This window comes from Panthera tigris, chromosome A3 (assembly GCF_018350195.1).
Source record: "Panthera tigris isolate Pti1 chromosome A3, P.tigris_Pti1_mat1.1, whole genome shotgun sequence".
NCBI classification, from domain to species: domain Eukaryota; kingdom Metazoa; phylum Chordata; class Mammalia; order Carnivora; family Felidae; genus Panthera; species Panthera tigris.
Genome location: NC_056662.1, coordinates 86,813,626 through 86,836,755, shown reverse-complemented (window position 1 = coordinate 86,836,755; position 23,130 = coordinate 86,813,626). Strand labels below are relative to the sequence as shown.

The following is a 23,130-nucleotide window of genomic DNA, read 5'->3' as shown; positions in this document are numbered from 1 at the left end:
AAGATTTCATGAGAATACCCTTCTTTCAGATAGCGGCGGAAACCTGTGTGTATTGCTAACACAAAACAGCCAGCGGGATGGGCTACTTCTGCAATGACACACCTCTTTCTGGAAAAAAAAAATGTGGCTTTAAAAATCACTGTCTAGGGGCAAGTGGGTGGCTCAGTTGGTTGAGCATTCGACTTCGGCTCAGGTCATGATCTCATGGTTTGTGGGTTCGAGCCCTGTGTTGGGCTCTGTGCTGACAGCTCAGAGCCTGGAGCCTGCTTCAGATTCTGTGTCTCCCTCTCTCACTGCACCACTGTTTGCACTCTGTCTCTCAAAAATGAATAAATGTTAAAAAAAAAAAATGTTTTAAATCACTGTCTTCTTTAAAGGACTTTTCTAGAACATTCTCTCCTTTGCTTGTAAGTCCGAATCCTTCATATCTCTAGTTTGCTTGGATTGCCTCCACTGCAGTACCTTCCCAAACCCTCTAGAAAAGTTGACCAGTTGGTAATTCTGTAAAAGCCCATCCTGCTGGCCCATGGGGGAGGAAAAGTTGATGTTTTAGGCAGCCAGGAAACTAAACTATCTCCTGAGATTTAAACACCCAGATAGCACCTCCTCATAAAAATTCTGTTGTTCTCCGAGCAGAAGGCCTGCTTGTATTTTCCATGGGGCTTTTCCTCACTGCCCTGTAGGCTCCCTTGATCTATATTTGCGTCACCTCATCTCCAGCAACCCACTATCTAACATTTCTTCCTCCGATTGATGCTCTTCAGTTGTGACATTCATCAGGAGAAAAAGAAAGAAAGGTTTAACCTTTTGGAACGGAGCAGTCCCTTTGGGTCCAAATGCCCTCATCCTTTCAACTTGCACCTCAGACCCCGATGAACCCAAATTGCACGGAGCTAGTGAGTGGTAACAAGGACAAGATGTTGGTGGAATAACCCCACTGTTTTCCAGCAGTAAAGAAAATAAATGCGCTTAATCATTCGTAGATGTGCTTCACCTACTAATCAGGGCACAACCCTCTCCAGCTGTTTTCTCTTCCCCTGTGGGAGGCGCCGCCTGCAGTGGGGAGAGGGCTCTGCTCCAGTGGGTGACTGTTCCCGGTCCAAGGATGGAGCCGCTCTGTCTGAGAGCGCCAGCTCTTGCAAGCCCGCCCTGCGGACAGTTGATCTGAGCTCTCAGTCTCGAGAAGTGAACCAGGGAGGTTGCGGGGGCGGGGGGGATTATCCTAGAAAATAGGATATGATATGTGTCTTCCCTTGAATATGCCTCATTAAATGAGGCAGGTACCTGTGGCCCTTGCAAATGGAGAAGAAGGTTGGACTGCAAGGTAGAAGCCCTTCCTCTGCCTGTGGTCTTCATCCCTGAGGGCACCACGGCCCCCAGGCTGGTCCTGGCTCAGCCAAGAATGCCCTCTGGGGGCCGTGATGTCATCTGACTCCACTGCTGGCCGTGCAGAAGTGGGCGAATGGTCTCACTGTTTGGTCTTAAAGATAAAGTCATTAACTTTGTATAAAAGCATGTTTAGGCGCCCAATGAGGTCATTAGAAAGCATTGAAGAAGTCTGGATTGTTCTAAACCACTACCCATGCACTGTTCTTGGTTTTCCCCACTTTAGCTTCTTCGGAAAGGGCCTTGTTGTTTTTACCTGGGCTGTTTATCACTTGATAAGCTATTTTAGAGGCTCCAAAGGCAGAAATTTTCTGAAAATCTAGAACTTTGTTTATAGAAAAACCTTTCGCTTTGAGAATGGAGATAAATTGGTATGAATAGCTATTGGTATTTTTAGGTACTGCCTCCCTTATACTGGGGGGAAAGAATCCACTTTTATTTTGTCATACCAGTGAGTGTCTGCAGGTGACCTCTTGCTCCGTTGACAGTAATCGTGTGTGTGATGTGCGTCTCATCTAGAGGTTTCTGTTCCTACTTCTTGGCATTTTCTTTCACCTTCCCTCTTACCCTTATTCTCAACTTCTGCAGTGCCTTGCATAATACCTAACATTTAATGGTTGACTGATACACTTTTATTGATGACGAATAATTTACTTCGAGTCTCTTTCCTCTTCTCTCTCCTCTTCCTTTCCCTTCTTATCCTTACTCCCAAAATAGCATCGACATAGCAGCAGATAGGAACACTGACTTCTACCTTCCTTGGGGAAAAGGTCTCCTTTCCCAAGGCTATGTGGCCTGTCCTAGCATTCCAGCCCCACACGCATCTCACCATCATGACACCCGCATTAGTGGGGGTGACCATCTCTGTTTCTCTCCCACAGCCACTGTAGGGGAGTATGAAGGACAATAGAAAGCTGGGCTATGCTTGTACAGGGCATAAAAGGTTGCTACAGAGGCAGGACATTTACAGCAGAAAAACCCAGAGCAGAGAATAGTCTCCTGGTCTGTACATTTGCAGCTTGTGTGTCCTCTGGTCACAAGTGAGTGCAAAGCCTGTTTGCTTTGCTCCTTGTGGGCCCTTCTCTCTTGATCCTGGGATGCTTTAGTCCAGCCTGCAGGCGGTAACGGAAAGGATATGTGGTAAGTAGGGTTAGATACTGTGTAAGCTTCCAGAAAGCCTTGAACACAGCTACCGTTACCCAGAGACTGACTTATCCTGGATGTTGTATGTATGTCACATAGATGAGCCTGTGATTAACTTGGACAGAGATTCCTTGGACATGCCTGGGGATGACCAGGGGAGGAAACTTCATTCCAGTTTGTAGCATTCTGGGGGATCCGAGGGATCCTGAGAAGACTCTGGAAGGGAACTGTCAGTAAAAGCTCTTTAGAGAAGTTTGAGAACATCAGGACCAAGATAAACTGACTTGTGTGGCTTTGACTCTTGTGGGTATTGAGCCTCTAGGCCTGTGTTCTTGTTTGTTCAGTCATTTTTTTTTGCTTTTTAATTTTTTGAGGGAGGTGAGGTCCTCCATCTGAGGGGGTCAGGAAAGATATTTGAAGACGTTGGTGTTTGAACTGGGCCTTGAAGGTTGACCATGGCCTAGGAAGGTGAAGAGAAAGCAGAGGAATAGCAGAGGCAGAGACAAGGTGAAGAGAGGAGGGCCCCCAAAACACAGCCCCCAAAATAGTCTTGTCAGCTCTGTATCTATTCTGTTCCATACCTGACCACCTCTTATGTCCTCCCCTGCCACCCCTCTCATCTTTCACCTGGACTTCTGCAGTGGTCTCAGCCCCATCCTTCCAGTTTCCACTCTTGCCTCCATAAGGTTTCTTCCCTTCTCAGTATCCCAAGAAATTCTTCTAATACCTACATCGGGTGCCCTTGTCCCTCTGCCCAAAACCTGCCAGTGGCTGCCCATCTGGGAAGGAAATCCAGACTCTCACCTCTCTCTATGAGAGACATCTGCCCTGGCATCTCTCCAGCCTTGTTTCTCACCAGTATCCTGCTCCAGCCTTCTTGCTTTTCCTTGAACAGGCTGAATTTACTCTTACCCCAGTGCCTTTGCACTTGTTTTCTCTTCAGCTTTGGTTGCTCTTCACCCAGATATTTGCAGTCGTTTTTCCCTCATTCAAGTTGCCATTAGATGTCACCAGTTCAGAACATGATGACTGTATTTATCTGTCCACACACACACACCCGTGATGAAGAAGATGCTCCAATGTCTGAGTTATTTCTTGAAGACCTGTCACCACAGAAAAGTTCTACTGGTGTCTTCTTCCAGAATGAAGAACCTAGATTTTATAACGTCCTTTTAAAGCGTTCCTGCTCAAATAGGAATTCAAGTGTTGGCTTTTGTGGTTCACACACCCTGGCCATCCCTGGAACTGTCTGACAGGTTTGGCTTAAAAAGGAACTGAATTCATTCAGGAAGTATTGTTGAGAGCTATCTATGTGTCAGGTACTGTTCTTGGCACTGAGAATACAGCCAACCAAAAAATTCCATCTCCCCCGCCCTGACTTGATCCCAAGGAGACAGAAAATAAACAAATAAGCATGTGATAAATTGTCAGGTTATGACCATGCTGGGGATGGGGAGTAAGCCCCTTGCTTCATTACCTTGCTGGTTAGGTCTTCACAGAAGGATGATGTTGGACAATTAAAAAGCTCCCTGCAATGTCTTGTTCCTTTCCTGCCTAAATTACAAAAAGGACAGGAAAAGGGGGATGGAAGAGTTCTCTGTAACTGTAGCTTCATCTTGATGTGATAAAGGCTGTGCTTGACCCCCACTGGGAGTCCACTCTTCCGTGTAGCTAAGGGGTCACGAAATTGGATTAAACCACCCTTCTAGCAACTCTTGTGTTCTGCGCCCTTGGTCTCAGAGCTGACAGCCGGTTGACAACAGACTGAAAATTGTATTAATGACTTGTCCTCAGCTGAGAGATAGCGTGTCTACAATATGTCATCTATTTTATATTAGAAACCATCAAAGCAAGGCCAGTTTCCCTGAAACCAAGATGCTGGATTTCCTTGGTTGTTTCAAAGGCCTCAGATTCCTGATTGTACCTCCAGCCTCTCGTTGGGAGAAGACCCCTCACTTTCCCTCCCGTCGTCTCTCTCTGGCCTATTTCTATAGGGAACATGATTCTCCTCTGCTTCCTCTCATCTGACAGGCTCTCGGTTTGAGAGTGAGGCTCGGGGTACGTGGCAGCCCAGACCAGTCACCGACCCAAGCTGCTCATTGCCTCTCCCTGGGAGCTGCTGTCAGTAAAGGTTTATTGAGCACACTCATACAACACACTTCAAGACGTAAGAGAGCTGATTGTGCTTCTTGCCCTCTGAGCTTTCAGGCGGCTGGAATTCATAGTGATGGCAGAGCCTGGCCAGGGAGCGGGCTTTGTCCTCTGTACTTACACCCCACCAAGATGGTGGGCAGGGGGTGGTGCCGAGAGCTGTGGGGCTCCATAGAAGGCTGAGCAGCGTCTTGTCTGCATTTCCAGAAAAGCCCAATTCGAGCTGCTTATGCCATGGTCTTCCTAGGAGAAGGACATTTTACTTGAACTTAGGGAAGCAGTATGACTGGACAATTTAGAATGTGGAGTAAAATAATTCAGCTTCATCGTGGTATCATTGTTATCAGCTATTTTTTTAATAGATTTTTTTTTTTTAGTAGTAGTTTCAGGGTTCTAGAAAAATTGAGTGTAAAGCACAGAGAATTCCCATATACTTCCTTACCCCACCCCACAAAATCTCCCCTACTGTTAACATCTTGCTTGAGTGTGGTACGTTTGCTACAGTTGACGAGCCAATATTAGTACATTACTATTAACTAAAATGAATGTTTTTTTAACAAAATGAATGAGTAAGCAAACAGCAGAATCAGACCTATAAGAGAGCACAAACTGATGGTTGCCAGAGGGAGTGAGGGGATGGGCGAAATGGGTGAAGGGAAGTGGGAGATCTAGGCTTCCAGTTATGGAATGAATGTCACGGTAAATAGAAGGCACTGCACAGGGAATACAGTCAATAATATTGTAAGAGTGATATATGGTGACAGATGGCATCTATCCTTGTGGTGAGCACAGCATAACCTACAGAGAAGTTGAATCACTGTGTTGGGTGCTTGAAATTAACGTAACATTGTATATGGACTCTACTCAAAAACATAATAATAAATGGGAGGATAGCATAAACAGTAGCTGTAAGATCAAAGGTATCAACCACACTGTTATTACAGATCATAAATATGGTGGCCAACAGTAGAGAAAATGCTGAAGAAAGTATGGTAGAGCTGCAGGGCCAACCATTAGGTTCCAGGGCATAGAAAATGGCAATTCTGAAAACTGGGCAGTGCAGGAACAGCGCTTGTGGGAAAAAATCAAGATCTAAACCTGCAGGAAAAATATTCAGAAGGTGAAACAGTCAACTGCTAATTAAAGTGGTATCCCCCCCCCCCAAAAAAAAAGTTAATGCTTTTTTGAACTAAATTTAAACTAAAGTCCTGGTTTAAACAAGAGCTTATTCTTTGTGTTGTGCATTCTATGAGTTTTACAAATGGATGGTGACCTGTATCCCCCCCATCGTAGTATCCTACAGAGTAGTTGCTCTGTCCAGAAGCCCTCTGTGCTTCCCCTACTGCTCCCTCCCTCTCTCCTTCTAAACCCCTGGCAGCCACTGATCTTTTTACAGTCTCCACGGTTTTACCATTTCCAGAATGTTGTATAACAGGGCTCACACAGTCACAGTTCGGAGCCTCATCTGATTGGCTTATTTCACTTAATAGCACACATTTAATGTTTTCCCCGGGGTCTCCTTGTGCTCGATAGCTAGCTCGTTTCTTTTTAGTGCTGAATAATATTCCATCATCTGGATGTACCACTGTTTATCCACTCATCTACTGAAGGACCTCTTGTTTACTTAAAAGTTTTGGCAATTATGAATAAAGCCACTATAGACGTGTGTGCAGGTTTTTCTGTGGACTTCAGTTTTGAGTCCTTTGGGTAAATACCAAGGAGCTCTATTGCTGGACCGTATGGTGACGCGATGTTTTGTTTTGCCACAAACCACCCAACTGTCCTCCAAAGTAGCTGCACCATCTCATTAGCTGGGTTTGGTTACTACACCACTTTCATTTAGAGGGGTCTGATTTTTCTAGGCAATGCTTCAGAAATACCCTGAATATTAATCAAGACCCTCTTCTCTCTGCCCTCCTCCCTGGGACTTACATGTGCAAGGTTGCCACCCATGTTGTTCTGTCATTCTCCTATTCTTGCCTGAGCTAAACCATCCTGGTGGAAAATGCCCTCTTTCCCCTGCTGCCTCTTCCCTTTTGCTTCTCATCTCTACCCTTGTGTCCCTCCAAAAATTCAAAAAAGTAAGTAGAGAAAGGGGCGGGAGCAGGACTGGCAGGGGAGACCCCATTCCCGTTTCCCCGTAGGAGAGCTACTATGTCCTCCCCAGGCTCTTGGTCTTCCCTTAAAATGCTTTAAGTTGACACCACTAAGAGGTACGTGATGCTCTCCACCCCCAAGCTGCGGGGACAGGCCTGCCCTCTTCCTTACTGATGTGTCTCCTGGCAGCAGACGAGACTTCTTCCATGTGACTAAATGCTTTGGGGGCATTTACTGAGCAGCTGCGCTGCTTGTGACCAGAAGAACACGTTAGCCAGAGAAATTCATCAGGGGCCTGAAAATGAGGCAGTGGGCCAAGAGACAGAAGGATGCATCCCTACTCCTATCAGTTCCTTCCCCTTAGGGCTTCTGGGAGTCTCTCTGGAACCCCGTGACTATAAAACACTGGGAGTGGGTTCTGTTTGTGCTTTGTCAGTCTCGTTCCTTTATAGGTAGGCTTCGTATTGTGCAACCCAAATGCTTCAGGTTAATACAGAGAGACAGATGAACATAAGAATAGGGGGAATCACTGAAGGGGGAGGGGAGCACCCCAGTTAAAGGAGAGCAAGCAGTTGAGCAGAAACCCTTTGTGAACTTCCCAAAGACCATTCACAAGGCTCTAACGAGTGACACTGTCCATTCATGTGACTTCTGCTGGCTTGTTCCATTTCCCCTGAGTTTTTGGTGCTTCTGCCCATGTGCATTTGAAGGCTGAATGCCTTGTGGTTGAAGGGACCATCCCTGTGGGGGTGCAGAATTTCTCAACAGGGTGCTGTATGAGCAGGATAAAATCCTGTGCATTATAGCAATTTAGCAGCCCTGTTCTGGCTGCCTAAATACCAGGAGTGCCCCCCAGTCATTGTGACAATCAGAAACTACCCCCACAGGTTTCCAGAGGCACGCTAGGGAGCACCACCAGTGATGAGAACCCCTGGGGTAGAGGTGGCCTGCTCAGGGCACTGCCCAGTACAAGGAGGTCAATCCAGTACCTCCTGCCCACTCTTTGCCCGGGTCCTTTCCAGCTGCTGGCACCTGCACTTGTCACCCAGGCCCTTTCTCACCCATTCTTGCCTCTTCCTCTCCTACCCCTCACTTCCAGAGCCCAAGGAAAAGCACTTAGATATTTTCCCAGTCAGCAATGTGATGTGGGTTGAGAAATGTAGGGTTACAAGAACTTCAGGGTGTTTTCCCCTTAACTCTTAAAAATCCGTGGTTCTGGGAATCTGTTCCCTCTGTTTGCACCTCAGTGGCCCTCATCTGATCAAGAGAGTTCTCCTAAAGGGTGTTCTGTGGCCAGCCTTGAGAACACAGAACACAGTGGAAAGCTGACAGTGGTGATTGGCATTGGGGCATCGCTGACCCCTCTGTCCACCACCCCCTTCCTGGGATGATGTTGCATTGATCTGAAATTCTTCCAACTCATACTGGTATTTATCTTGGCCCAAGCATCCCAATGCCTTTTTTCAGGGTGGTTCCGGGGGTGTCCTGAGTGAAGCAGTGGGAAGGGATGAGTTTGTCACCACCAAGCTATTCACATGGAGGAAATGGGGCAGGGTTCAAGGATTGCTTATTTTTTATCTCCTCCCAGCACATAGCCTGCTTCTAAGCCACTAGCTGTTGAGTGCTGTGTACATATCGCTGAGGGATTGGCCTGGCTTTGTTGGGACTTCTGAGAGGCTACCTCTGCTGGTCTGAGGTCCAGGTGGAGCTACTGCTGACCCTTGGCCTGGAGGATGGCAATTCTGGGGCCACAAGGCCCGGGGAAACTGAGACGTGGCCATGGGTCTCTGTGGAGGGGAAGGGAGATTATAACATCTGGCAGACTCTTCCAGAGCTGGCATTTGATTTCTGGGTTTCCTGGCAGCGAGGTCTTGGCCCATCTGGTCCTGGTACTGGGGGGAATGAGCCCTGCGGATAAAGCCAGCACCTCTGCCGCTTCACCCTGGCCTGGTCTCTAGCCCAGTCCTCCACTCCTTCCATCCTCTGGGACTCTGGCAAAGTCAAGCATGGCCTTTTCCACAGACATTTTGATGCCTCGTATCAGCTGGCACAGGTTTCTGAGCGCCTCAGCTTGGCACAGTTTCTTGCAACCTTAGAGCTCAGCCCTGGTCGAGCCTGTTGGTGATTCAACAGCCAGGGATCTCCAGCCGGCTCGGGAGGGCTCCGGGATCCTCGCCCTGCTACCCTGCAGTCCCTGGACAGGGCCCTCGGCCAGCCAGCATGGGAGCTGGCCTGCCAGAAGAGGAAGTCTGACTCAGTACCCAGGTCTTTGCTAAGGCTTTAACTCTCCCCGAGAATGACTGCTTCCTCCCAACAAAAAAAGGACGTGGCATCGATCTGTGTGGGTGGGAGTGGGCACAGGGCCTTTCCCAGCCAGAGGAGGTGCTTGGTGCATCCTGGTTGACTGACTTTTTGATAAAGATATTTATGCTGTTCGCTTTGGCAGAGCAGGTCCTCTTAACCACCGAATCAGCGGCCGCATTGTGCTATGAGACTTTGGAGTGGGTGGGGGTGTTGGAAAAGGAAGATGTCCGCAGGGCGGTGTGAGGTGCGACATCACCTACCAGACCTTACAAACAAAGGTACCTCAACAAGCAGCCTCTGCATCCTCCTGTGAGGGTCTCTGTGGCTTTTTTTTTATTTGGTCCTTTTTTTTTTTTTTTTTTTTGCATGCCTTTCCAGAAGTCGGGAAGAGCATCCATCACCTTTTGTAGCTGCCCTCCTTCTCTGATGCCTGTGCATGCAGTGTCACTCCTGGGCGTTAATCAAGTTCTTGACTAAAAAGAACTCAAAGCACTTTGCAAATATTTGCATTTGCCCCTTGATGTAGGGGAAGAAAGACTAGATCAGAGGTGGTGGGAAATGAGGCCTGGGCTGAGAGAGGGAGAGTGAGGGAGACGGCCCATGTGAGTGACTGCTCTGGGCCCCACACCCACCCAGCGCTGAAGGGACTGATGGTGTCAGGGGGTGGAAGGAGAGGGTGTGCCTGCGGGAGAGGTCTGGAGGGTGCTCTGGAGGATGTTGGGGTCTAGCGGGCCCAGAAGGCTGGGTGGAAGAGGCCAGGGCAGCAGGAAAGAACGAGTGTATTAAGGAGACCTGAACCAGGTAGATACATTTGGGTGGAATAAAGGGCTTGAATGGGGAGCATGAGAGATACTTGCAGAACATGGGTGAGTGTGTTTGCTTCACTTGAGTCTCCTCTTCCAGACTGCTAAGTCCCTGTGGCAAGTCCTGCCTTTGCCCAAAGAGCCCCTGGGTGTGTAGTGCTCAGCAAATGCTGGGGCTGGCCATCCTGCTGCACCAAGCCATTCTCTAGGCTCTGTACTCCTTCTGACACTATGCCTTCCTCCTTGGGGTCACCAGGTGCAGGTCTTCCTGTTTTCTCATCAAGTTTTCAGGAAAAGCCTACAAAATGAGTTAAGGATGTGAAAATGGAGGTTTCTGGGGTCATGTCATCAAGTGACCAAGCAAGTCAGGGTCATCTTGGCGTGCAGGTTCAGGAGACTCGCTCCAGGCTCGGGGGAAGGACGGCACTCCCTGCTTTTCCTCTGCTGAGGCTAGTTCACTCTGTTATTGAAATAAAAGACACACTTTAACTCCCCTCCCACCACAATTGATGGTGCGGTCGGACATTTATAATGTAGTTCAGTGTGAATGGTTGCCAAGAATTGGAAGGATTATTTCTCACAGGAAGGATATGTTGCAGACACTGTAAGAGAAGAGACTTTTAGTCCTTTTCTTTGTCTGCAGCACTCGGAATGGTGTCTGCCCTGTACTGGTGCTCAGCAAATACTTCTTGAATGAATGCATGCACGCATGCCAGGTTTCAAGAGTTCTTCATGAATAAGAACCAAGACTGAGAGCTGTAGCTCTGGAGGGTCCCACATAGAAGTGAGGAAGGAATTGTGAGGATCAGCTGGTTTTCCCATTCCCCTTCCGCACACTCTCAACACTCACCTCCCCCCCGACTCTGTTTTCAAGCTGGTGACCTCTTAGAGAAATTCAGTTCAACCCACATGTGTCAAAAACCTAACTTGGTGTGGGGCGCCTGGGTGGCTCAGTCGGTTAAGCCTCTGACTTCGGCTCAGGTCGTGATCTCACAGTTCGTGAGTTCGAGCCCCACATTGAGCTCTATGCGGACAGCTCAGAGCCTGCAGCCTGCTTCAGATTCTGTGTCTCCCTCTCTCTCTGCCCTCCCCCACTCATGCTCTGTCTCTCTCTCAAAAATAAATAAACGTTAAACAAAAAACCTAACTAGGTGGAAGGCATGGTGCCTACTGTGACGGCAGAGATGAGTGCTGCATGGTTCCTGGCTGCACCAGACGGGGAGATGAAGATGTGAAAAAACTTCCAAACTACAAGGCAGAATCCGATAAGGACTGCTCTAAAAACGAAATGATTATTTCCGACATTTGGGTGGGGATTTGACAGGCGAATTTGACTTCCATGGGTGGAAGAAGGGGCATGCCAACTTGAGAGATTAGAATATTCATGGCATCTCTCAATGACAGCTACCGGGTGTTGCGTGTTTGTTATGTGCCATTCAGTACACTCCACGTTTTCCATGTGTCCCCTCCCCCATTTAATCTTCACAACCCTGTGCAGGAGAGGGATATCTTTATCTCTTTCTACAGCAAAGAAAACTAAGGCTCAGACAACTAAGCAAATATCACAGAGCCACAAGGATTGGAGTCCGGGCCCTGGTAGCCTGAGCCCGTGGCACTGAGCTGAGTGAGGGCAGGTTGTGCACAGGGAAAGGGGGGGAGTGACAGGCAGCTGGAGTCCATGTGTCCAAAGAGAGTAGGCAGGAGGAAGCAGATGGAAATGGGGTTTGGGACCAGGTTCTGTACCTTACATCTCTGCTCAGGACTTCAGACTGAATTCTCTGAGCGGGGAGCCTGCAGGAAGTTTAGAGGAAAGAAGTGCTATGGCCCAGCAAGTGTTTCAGGAAACTCACTCTGGCAGCAGGAGCAAAGGTAAAAAAAAAAAAAAAAAAAAAAAAAGGCTGTTGGCAGGCAAACCAGTTAGGCAACTATTGTGATAGCTCAGGAGGGATGATGAGGCCTGAATTGGGGCATTGGCAGTAGGGACATGGGGTGGGGGTGGGGGTGGGGGGTGATGGATGAGATGGATAGTGTGGGGGTGATCTGCGTAGGAGGCCTTGGCTTGAATATGGAGTAAAGGGGAGGGAGGGGTAGACGATGTCTTTCGGGTCCTCGGCCCCACCCAGAAGCCAGGCGGAGGTGGAACAGGTCAGGGATGAGACGGAGTTTATTTTTGAACACATGGTTTGAGGTGCAGTCTTCTGGAGAGTGGTCAGGGTGCTTAGGGCATGGAAGCAGGGGAAGTGTCTATGGAGACATGTGATCTCCATGGGTGCCTTTGGCAGCCCATACTCCTCTTCCTTTGCTTTAGTATGGAAGGTTCTATTTTTTTCTGATTTCATATACTCCATTTTATTTTATTTAATCCTTGCAGTGGCCATGTGAGGAGTTTTCCTTATTCATGAATGAGGATATGCCAAGGCTCAGCAAAGTTAGATAACACACCTTGAGGTGTCACAGGTAAGGAGTGGTAGATCTAGGATTTGCACCCAGTTCTGACAGCAAGGCTCCTTTCTGCTCTGCCATAACAGGCCCTGAGTCAGAATTAGAAAAGGGTGGAGGGCTGCAGTCTAGGCACCCATCTGCTCGTCTCTTCCTCCCTAATCCTGAAGGTTCATTCTGAATACATTGGTTTTTTTTCCATCTGCGGATATATTGAGATGGTTATGGAAAATACCTATGAGCATGCAGGTAACACTGGCTTATCTTCCGTGATATCATAATCATGAGGTATTGCCTTAGCCTCATCACGGTGGACTTTGCCACTTATGGCCACCCAGGGGTCATCAGGAAGGGCACCCTGGTCCCAAGCGCACTGACCTGAATGCATTGCATTCCCCTGTGGATGGCAAGCCTGTAGTATATTATTAAGACTGTGTTGAAAACGTAGAGATGGAAAGTGCTTGTTTAGGATTAGATTTAGGGTCTCCTCCATCTTCTGATATTTGATGTAAACGCCATGCTAAATTGAAGGACAAAATTACCCTAAACCAAGTTCACTCACTGAGACAAGAACGCAAAGCCTTTACTTTGTCTGATCCTCCTTCAGGGCAGGGATCTACCTACAAAGTGTTGGAATGAAGCCAGTGGGCCCCCTTGTCCCCTAGCTAGATGGTTGAGGAAGATGGACAGCCTTGTATCTTCATAGATGCCTGGAATTTATGGACTGGGCAGATATTCTGGCCCAAGTCTGCCATGTAAAGACAAAGAGCCTAAGATTGAGAGAGGTGAAGTGACTTGCTAAAGGTGACCACATTCATAGTTCACCCTAGTCTCTGGACTCCCTGTTAGCCTGTGTTCCCTAGGTCACAATGGATACCTGGCTTCTAGGCAGGACAAAAAAAGGAGGAGGAGGTGGTCTTCTCTAGCATGTCTGTGTTCTTTGTACTTCACGAGACAAGCAAAAACAAAGTGAGGCCAACTGGAACTTGTGATATGAGCTTGCAACGTCTGTCACTAATAAGCTAGGTGACCTTGGGCAGGTTATTTAATCTCCTATACCTCTACTTTCTTACCTCCAGAATGGGAGCCTAATAGGACCTACTTCCTAGGACTTGCTCTGAGTACTGAATGAAACTATGCGGGGCATGTAGTAAGTGCTCAAGCAAATGTTCCTGCTTATTACTATTACTAACGCCATCAGCCAGAATGGTAATCGTGACTGAATCATGTGAGGAGGGAGCTTGGGAGACCAATCAGACTCCAGTGATTTTCCCTCTGCCACCTGCCACTGGCATAGAAACATCTTCCTGATTAACTTGTCATGTCATGGCTGTGTTTGGACAAAGGGGCCAGGACCTCACCTGTATGGGTTTGTAACTAAAAGCTGCCCCCTCCCTTGCATAGTTGGTTTTCTTTCATGAGCACCAGGACCTGCCACCTGAGACACAACACTAACTTTTTCAGATAATTTCTCTGTAAGGCTCTCTCCTTGGGTAGCAGGGTCCAGCTTGTGTTTTAAAAGCAGTGTTCCAGATGCTGGGATGGTAAAAGAAAGAGCCCTCTGTCCCATAAGCCCGTCTGCCCATGATGATTCATTCCCATGTCACATATTTCTACACTCTCCCTGCTTTCCCCAGAGTATTCCTAATCCTGTCTGGCCAGTTCTTCCACAAATTCCTCTGCAGCTTTTCCTGACATCCTCTGAAGCCGGTGTCACTGGTGTATCCATAAGCAGGGGCAAATACGAATTGTCGCCCCTTCCTTGGAGAGAAACCATGGACTCTTCTGAGGGCCATCCTCCCCACACCCGGGCGATGGAGGATGCCATGTGGCTGCTTTCTGCTATGACCTGTAGGGATATCCTCTCCAGGGGCAGGCTCTTTGTCTCCTGGTCCCGCCAGCTTTCCGCCTTGTCCCTACCTGCAGTGTGTTCTTTTCTTTTTTTTCCTTCCTAATCAGTTCTTATCCTGAAGCCAGCATCTTCACCTAGATCAAAACCTTTTGCATTTAAAAATACGGATAAAGCCATACAATATTGCAGTTTTTGCTATGCAGTTAAAACCCTGCCACATTTGCAGGTAAAATTTAAATGTTGGGATGTAATTCATAGTATTTTTTTAAATGTGTATTATTTTTGAGAGAGAGAGAGACAGAGTGCGAGTAGGGGAGGAGCAAAGAGAGGGAGACACAGAATCAGAAGCAGGCTCCAGGCTCTGAGCTGTCAGCACAGAGCCCAAGGCGGGGCTCGAACCCATGGACCACGAGATCATGACCTGAGCTGAAGTTGGCTTAACCAACTGAGCCACCCAGGCTCAGAATTGGGATGTAATTCATAAAGGAAGAGGCCTTAGAAGCTGTACCGAAGGCCCTGGGTACAATGTGACCCATTTACACAGTTTTGTGCCCACACGATTGCCCCGTGCATGTCCCTGTAGACTTCATGCTGAACTGCAGGATGCTCGCTCTAGGTACCACCCACCACTTCCTTAGTTCCTGGCTGTGTCCCTTATGACCTTCCAATCCCGAGTATGGTAGGAGAGGAAGGGGAGATCTTGGCTCACCCCCGCCAGCACCCACCCTCCCTGCTGCCTCTCTCTCCCGCCTGCATTGTTTCTTTACCCATAGGTCTTTTCTCAGAGCCTCCTTTAAATCCAGGGTACACTTTATCCAAAAGGACCTCCTGCAGCCTCTCTCCATCTTCTCCACATCTCCCTGACACCACCACCTCACCTTCACCCCTTCACTCGGGCAGCCTGACTTAGGGGATCTGAAACTGGATGGCATATGGAACTCTTGATTTTGGGGGGGGGGGGGGCGGGGGGAGGGGAAGGAGAGGAACAACTGATCCCAACAGTGGAGTAGGTCAGAGCCTGGAAGCAAATATTGGCTGTCACAGAGGCCAGAGCCTGAGGCTGCTTCTCCCCTATCTGGGCACCAGAGCTGAGTATCCACAGAGGGAGGTGGCCACAAGGCTGGCAGGTGGGATAGGATAGAGAATGTCCCATGCTAAAGGCCCAGCCTGGGGCCCAGTCCCATACATGAGTTAGGGGCTGTGTTGAGGGGCTGGGGAAGGAGGTGCTCCTCTGTGGCCCAGGGAAGATAGGGACCCAGCACCTCTCAAAGCATTTTCCATTGGTACATCAGTGGATGGGTTTCATGGTGGCTTTAGTCTGTGAACTCATGAGATAAAAATGCTAACCTCTTTTATGGCATTCTTTCTGTTGTAAACTTTTATTTACTCTCCAAACAGCTGAATTATAAGCACTGCAACCCTTGTTCCCCCTTGAGGGCAGGCCTGGGTTTCTACTCTACTTTGGGTGGGGGATCAGCTTTCATAGGTTTTTTCTTCCCTCCCTTCTTCCCCTTATTTTTTTTTTTTTTCTTTTTTGGAATCCACACAATCCAGGCATTCCCCTGTTTGGAGCTGTTTAAGCAGAAATATGCTGGCAAGAGCAGCCTGGTAGGGATTCTTGCCCCGGAGGGAGGCCGCTGGGGGATCCCTGCAGCCTCCAAGCTTCTGCCTGAACTCAGTATTGTCTTCCTGGAGCCACTGCATGTGGCAGCTGTACTGTCCCCACACAGGTGCCCCAGACTGTACTGTTCTGATGAGCCTCAGAGCCTTCCAGGGCCACGTGTTTCTGGAAGACCTTCACACAGCCCGACTTTTCCAAGCATAGCCACGGGGCTGGCAGTCCAGGCACCTGGGCTTACACAGACTAGGCAGCAGGGGGTCTGGGTGTTCACACCCTGGCTCCTCAGACCTTGCTCAGAGCGGGGTGCAGGGGGGATTTGGGGTCTGCTTTCAGAATACAGAGATCAAGCTTAACTGCGGGGCCTGCCGAATCTGTTGTGCATTTGGGGGTTGTAGCTGGTGAGTACACACCCACCAGTGTTTTGTGACAGACTATGGTTAGAGGACTCCCGAGTGGTGTGGTGATAAAACACTGTCTCGGGCATGGGCATGGGACAGACTTGAACTTGACTGCAAGAGCTTGGGCAAATTCCTAACCTCTGTAAAGCCTCCGTTTCCTCACCTGTTAAACCGTGTGTTTCCAGAGGCTGGACCAGAAGGCAGGGAGGCTGGGAGGTGCCTAGATTGTGGGTAATCATGAAGATGAAATAAGATAGCACATAAGTGGTACCCGCCCCCACTCGGGGGCTGAAGGAGGTCTGACCCCTGTCCTCTGGTCTGGGCCCCTCCGGAAAGCAGAGGCCTCACCTCTCATCACCAGAAGCTGTGCCTGAACAGAGATTGCAGAGAGATGCTCGGGTATTAAGCTATTTATCAGGGGACTTAGAGGGTATAGAGAGCAACTGTTCTATTCCGTGTTGCTCAAATTATGAATAAAAACCCAGTCGTCTCTCATCTGTGGAACATGGTGGTTTTTGCAAACTCTGATTAGTTCCCAGAACGCCTTTGTGAGTTTGGCAGCTGGTAGCTTATGGGTGAGGGACCGAGCGGATGGAGTAGCTTGCCCCATAGCTGGGGTAGTGGCCCCCCATGTATTCCAAAGAGTCAGTGTCCATCCCTGCTCCATCCTGGCTGCATTTGTACAGTATTTGCTTTCCTGCTTTGGTTTTGCTCTAGCAGAGATCGATATGGAGACCAGAAACGGTGCTGGCTCTGCTCTCGATGACTGACCGGATATGGGGCCAGGGAGGGAGGCTGCAAGGTAAGTTCAGGGACAGTTTGCGACAGGCCAGCAGTGCCTCCTCAGAGATATGCAAAGAATTCCTGTATTCTTTATGTTACTCTGGGTCACTGGCTGACTTTGGCCCAGAGTGGTTTGTGGCAGTACCAGCAAAGTCAGGTCGTGACAGGTTCCCAGCTGGCAGTGTGGAACCTCTAAAACCTTTCCTGGCCTTGGCAGGAATGCTTCACTTTGATGCTTGGTGTGTGGATTGCAGACTCGACTGTTTAAACATATCCAGAGGAACCCTAAGAGCCATGCTTCCAAACTGAGCAGCAAGAAAGAATTGCACGGGGAAGGCATTTGATTTTACTCCTGTTCTCTCCTTGCCCCCCGCCCCTACTCTAGCCCAATATCTGGTTCCAGGATGGTGTAGCAGTACTTGGGAAATCCCTGCCAGGCCTCCAGGAAAAGGAGTCTGAAGTTTTTATGATGTTTCTTGTTTCAAAGGCCTAAAGAAAAGTCATGAGCGTGATTACTTTACCTGTTGCGAGTATCTTTCTTGCCTGAGAGTCCAGGCCTTCTATGTCTCTACCCTGAGTGAAAAGGGGAGGGGAGTCCTGGCAACATGCATAGCAGAGGTTTGGGTTAGTCCTGTGCAGCAAGCGGTGACAGCACAGAACCTTGCTTGTTTTCTGTTCTGCTTGATTCAGCTGCCTTCCAGGCTAACCACCCACAGGTGGCCCAGCCTGTGCAGGGCCACCATGGCATCTTTTTGCCTTTCAGTTTTAGGAAGTCAGTCTAACTTAGTTCATGCTGATTGCATAACTCGCAAGAGGTTCCTTCTTCATTAGAACTTTGCTGCTGTTTCTGAAAACTTTTGGTACTTTAACGTGAGGTCACATAAGGTCATCTATTACCAGAGGCAGCTTCATGGGTGTGTGACCTGTGTAGTCTCACAGAGTCCCATGTTCAGATGCCCCGAGCTTGGGGTTTTAGTGCTATGCAGCGGTAGTCTTGAAATTCTTAGTGATTTTATCTTTGAATTTATAGTTTGTAAGTGAACTCCAATGGGACAATGGAGTGTGTCCTGGGAACTTGGAGCCTTGGCCCAAGTTGATCGTATCAACTACCGTCTATCAGTGGGTTCTCGCCCCTGCCACACTCTGCCCCTGTTAGGGCCTGGACACAAGAAAAGTTGGTGTTAGGTGCGTGTACCCCATGGCATCTCAGGGCAGGGCATGGTGGCAGCTGTCCCCACACTGGGCTGCTAGCTCCACGGCCTGCCTGTTCAGTGGGTGACTAGACAGGGGCAAGGCTCTCCTCCACCCCTGATCAAGGTACCTGATGATGCTTTCTGACCACGGAGGCTCCAATACCCTCGGGGGTCAGCTGTCTGCCTCAGTTGGGGTCCCTGAGAAGAAGAAATACCTGTCTGGATTGCCCTGCCCCAGCTGGGTCACAGCACATCTGTCCAGCTTCTGGCAGGAAGGAAACCCAGCGGTGGGTGGTTGCCCGTGTATTCACTCACTTGTCACAAGGGCCCCCACGTGCTCAGCCTGCAAGAATCCTCAAGCCTCAAAGAGAGAGATCATGACATGCACAACAACGTGAATGGACTTAATGCCACTGAACTGTATACTTGAAAGTGGTTAAAACAGTAAATTTTATGTATGTTTCACCACCACAAAAAAATTACAGGGTATTTAAAAAACACCAGAACAGGTGGAGAGAGACCATGGAAGGAAGGAAGGAAAAAACTTTATGGTTTTTTCCTGATTTGTGAATAAGGGACCCACATTTTCATTTTGCACTGAGCCCCCCACCCCCAAGCTATGTAGCCAGGCCTGCCTTTTGGCCACTTTGTAAAGTTGCCTGGTCTTTACCTTTCAAGCAGTCTGCCCTCGAGTCCTGAAAGTGTTTTGCTGAGCAGATGCTTACCTTTCCTCTCTTCTCCCCACACAGGTCTTCTGTTGGCTGTGTGCCAGGCCCTGGAGAACAGCACGTCTGCCCTGAGTGGTGAGTCCTGTCCCCTCCACAGGAGATGGTGTGGGAATACAGGAAGGGGGCAGGCCTTGGCTATTTTGTGGAGCCTGCTCTCTGAACTTCCTCTGGGGCTCCTGCCCTCTATGCTCACACGGGGCTGTCCCCTGAGCCCTTGCTGCCCTCCACCCCAGGGCCCGATTGCATTCCTGGGGGGTCTCCACTGCGGGAGCAGGAGGGCTGTTCCCCCTCCCTGAAGGTTCGCCATCTCCCATCTCTGCTCCGACAGTCTGTGTGGGCAAGCGTCGTGGACAGCAGAGCCTGCAGGACCCGAGATCTCAGAACCGTCCTCAGTTTCCCCGCTCATGTAATCATGCATCTAAAGTGGAACCCAGATTCCTAAACCCTTTTGTCTGCTTCTGCCTGGTGATCTTTGTTTCATTATTTTATGGCTTATCTTTGACATTTCCGGTAGTATTTCCCTTACTTCATTTTAAAGATCCTAGATCAACATATTGGAAGGTTTGGGAAATGTAGGAGGCAGACCTCCCCTGGTCAGAATACCACAGAAACATCGACTATTGCATTGTGCATTGCTTTTAGCCTTTGTCCAGGTGTGCTCATGTTTTTATACAGTTAGTCATGGTGAGAGAACTATTCTGATTCCTGCTTTTTAAATGCAAGTTTTGGAGTTGTGCATTTTTCCATGTCGCTGGGAGGTCTTGAAATGTATCCTTTTAAAATGTCATGATGTTCCATCAAGATGGATAGATGTGATTCAATTAAGCATTCCCCATTGGATATTTATGCTACCCCCACTTTAAATTATGATGCTACCTGTTCATGCCTAGAAGCTTTTTCTTCTTCGGTTTCTTTCCTCAGGATATATCTCTGGGAGCAAGAACAAATTTATTTATGACCCTTGTAACAAATTGCCAGATAGCTTTCTGAGGGAATTAAGCTAACTTTAATGTCAGCAGTGCGTGAATCTTCCAGGTTCACTATTCCCTTGGTGACATGGAGTATGCTGTCATCTGTCACTGCAGTGGACACCTGCTGTATCTCCCTAGTTATTTCAGGGAGGTATATGTGGGGGGGGGGGGGGTTGTTCTTATATATTCATAAATTCTCTCACCAACCACACAGTGTCCCTGGTACTTTGCTCTTCTCTTCCAGACCTTTCCCTCCAAACACACTGGAGATATGACTCCCACTGGGTACCACTGATTCTGTAGCCCCACAGACTGCCCCTTGGAGCTGTTGTCCTTGATGCAATTGAACTCTTAAGGTGTCCAAACCACTTGGTGGCCCGTGATGCTACAGAAGAAAATGCCTTACTTTCTCTATATTCTATATTTCTGGGGCTGGGGTGGAAGGGTGTGTCCATCCCAAAGCAGTACTTCCCAAAGTCCAGGATCTCTCAGAGTTTCTACTTTTTAATGACCTCCCCCATCACAAAGGGCTCAGATGTGAATATATTGGGGGTAAAGGAGGGGCATTGGTTTATGACTCCACCATGCTGGTCTCAGAATTGTCCTATCTCCCTTCCTAGGATCCATTTACCCCCAGATGCATCCTCAGCCTCTCCTGGTCCTCACTGTAGGACCTGGTAGGTTAGAGCCAGGTCGTCTACTGAGTCACTCAGTAAGTGATGTAGGCGGTAAGTTGCAGTGATGGCAAATACTGATGCTACCATCCATGGGGAGAGGGGGCTCCTCCTCCCAGTCTCCAGCCATTCATACAGACTACAGACAAGAAAGGCCTGGGGGATGTTGTACCTGAGCCTATTCTCTCAGCTGTGGCTCCTGCCAAGATCCTTTGGGGTTTCCCCTGTCTCTCCTGGGCGGACATGAGGAGACCTGCTATATTCATCCCAAAATTACTGTCCTTGGTGCACTAGTGACCAGCTTCTGTTCCATCTTCTGGACTTGCTTCTGTGAGAATGCCTCTGATATCAACAAGTACTTGAGGTTTAGTCTTCCTCATTGTGTATCTTCAAAGAACTAGTCACACCCTACTGTGTTGCACATTACCCTATAACTGGCTGAGGGCCACTCTGTGACCCAATGTGGTGGGTGAGAGCAGGGGCAATGCCACAACTTCTAGTGTCCAAGGGACCTGAGGATTCCAGTGCTGGTGGACAGTCTATGGAGAAGGGAAGTGCGCTGCCTGCCTGGCCTCTGCATTACTCTCTGTTTGATGGGTCAGTTAGCCATGGGACTTGTGCCCCAGAGAGGTTGATGGAATAGCTCTATCCATTTTTCCTTACTCTCCACCCTGCCTCTTTGGACCCAGACGTGAGTCCAGAGAGAGCTGGGCTGGGAGACAAGTCCAAATGGCAGTGATGGTATCATAGCCACCTCTTCAAGGACTAGGGCTTTGTGACTGAATCAGGCTTGTTTGCTTAACTTCCTCTTCCTTTAGAGTGACCTTCCTTCTCCCCGAAGACTCCTCAGGCCCTGGGAGGCCTTGAGCACTCCCATCCCACCCCCACTCTGACCTTACCAGACATAACTGAAATCCTGTTGTGGGTGCAGTGCAAATGGGGGACCACCCCACCAGCCATATTCACCACCCCAACATCGAAGTGTGTGTATTGAACTCTAGGCTAATTCAATAAGTAAAACTATTTGTTACTGTTAACTATGGAAATCTTCATACCCAGAAGTAATAATGAAATCAGTCCCCAAATACCTGTCACCCAGCTTCAGCAGTTACCATCTCTCTGCCATTTTTCTTTCATCTGTTCTCGTGCCATTTTGGTTTTTTCCCTTTGCTGGGATATTTCAAAGCAAAGCCCATTTCACTTGTGAATGTTACTTCTCTCTCACAGATAAGGACTTTAAAAAACAAACCGATAGTCCCGTTACACCAGTAAAAACAACAACAATCCCTTTTTGTTCGATCCTTAAATATGGAGGGTAGATGATGCTGCATTCAGTTTTTCAAGCTGTACTTTCAAGCTATATTTAATTTGCATTTCCTTTAATGTTTTCATATTTTGCTTTCTATTTAATTTCCTTTCTGGTGAACACTGTTTTTGTAAAGTGTGCTCATTTGTATACTGGATGACTGACTCACATCTGAGTCCCTCCTAACCCCTTATCATCTGGATGTTGGCAGGCTCACTTACCACTTACTGAGTCTCAGAGCTGTGCATTGAGGTGTAAAGATGGGTTGTTGTAGGACAAGAGCTACAAGGCTTTACCCATGATGTGAATATTCAGGTCTCTTCGCTCAAGCGTTGACAGGAATGAGAAACAATATTGGTTATAAGAAGGCTTTGATACATTCTGTGCTGGAGCATAGACGTACTCAGGATTCAGCTCTCACTTCTTGATGGAGCAGCATAGAGAGAAAATTACAAACTCTGTATGCCAATCAAGGGTGGTGTGTGCACTTGAGGGAACATGGGACTGATCCCATGTGGCTTTCTTGTACTTTTTGGGGAAAAAAAAGTTCCATGCACTTATTACTTAACAGTTACCCTTGGCCTTTCTTGTTGAAGTTTCATTGGTTTCTTCCAATCTTCCTCTCTCTTAGACCCCCAAATGTGAAGGGTAAATTATGCCAGAGGCAGAGGAAACTGGCATCGTTGTCGTCAGTAAATGCTTTTCAGACCTCCATTTTGAGTGGGACACTGGAGCGATACATGCCTTAGGCTGGAGGTCAGGAATGCTGTGTGTTGGGGCCCAACTGGTCTCCATTTTGCCAAGACCCTGGGCAAGTTGTTCATCTGGTTCCTGTTTGGATCTGAGTTTCCTCATCTATTGGACTTGAATCAGGAATAGCCTATAAGATTTTTCACACAACCACTCTGATAAATTGGTAGAGACTGCTTGGAAAGCTTTATTCAGAAGGATTATAACTCTGCCTTGAGGCATATTATGAAATATGGTCATGATCAATTATTGGTGATGCCTGCCACGGACCCAAGGTGGAGAAGCCATGGTGTGACTGCCATATATTTAATTCTCTTGGAACCAGATTCTCTTTTACATTTCGGTTCTAACATTCTAGTTGAAGAAGCAGACCTTCTTCCTCCTTGTCCTCAAGGAGCCCACCACACAGGTGACAAGAGAGCGTGGGAATCCATAATGCGAGCCTCATTATGACCTGAGGCCACCTCAGCTGACTGCTTCGTGGGTGATTTAGACAATAATTGCTGTGGGAGTGAAGTCAATAGTCTGGGG

The 23,130-nt window shown here is 48.3% G+C and overlaps 1 protein-coding gene across 2 annotated transcripts in view; it reads left to right on the top strand.

Moving 5' to 3' along the window:
- TGFA (transforming growth factor alpha) overlaps nt 1-23,130 on the top strand; it is a 111,185-nt gene that overhangs the window by 17,955 nt on the left and 70,100 nt on the right. For both annotated transcript variants that reach the window (XM_042981661.1, XM_042981660.1), the window contains exon 2: nt 18,920-18,973. In XM_042981661.1, coding sequence (XP_042837595.1) covers nt 18,920-18,973 — 54 coding nt within the window. The remainder of the gene's footprint in view (nt 1-18,919; nt 18,974-23,130) is intronic.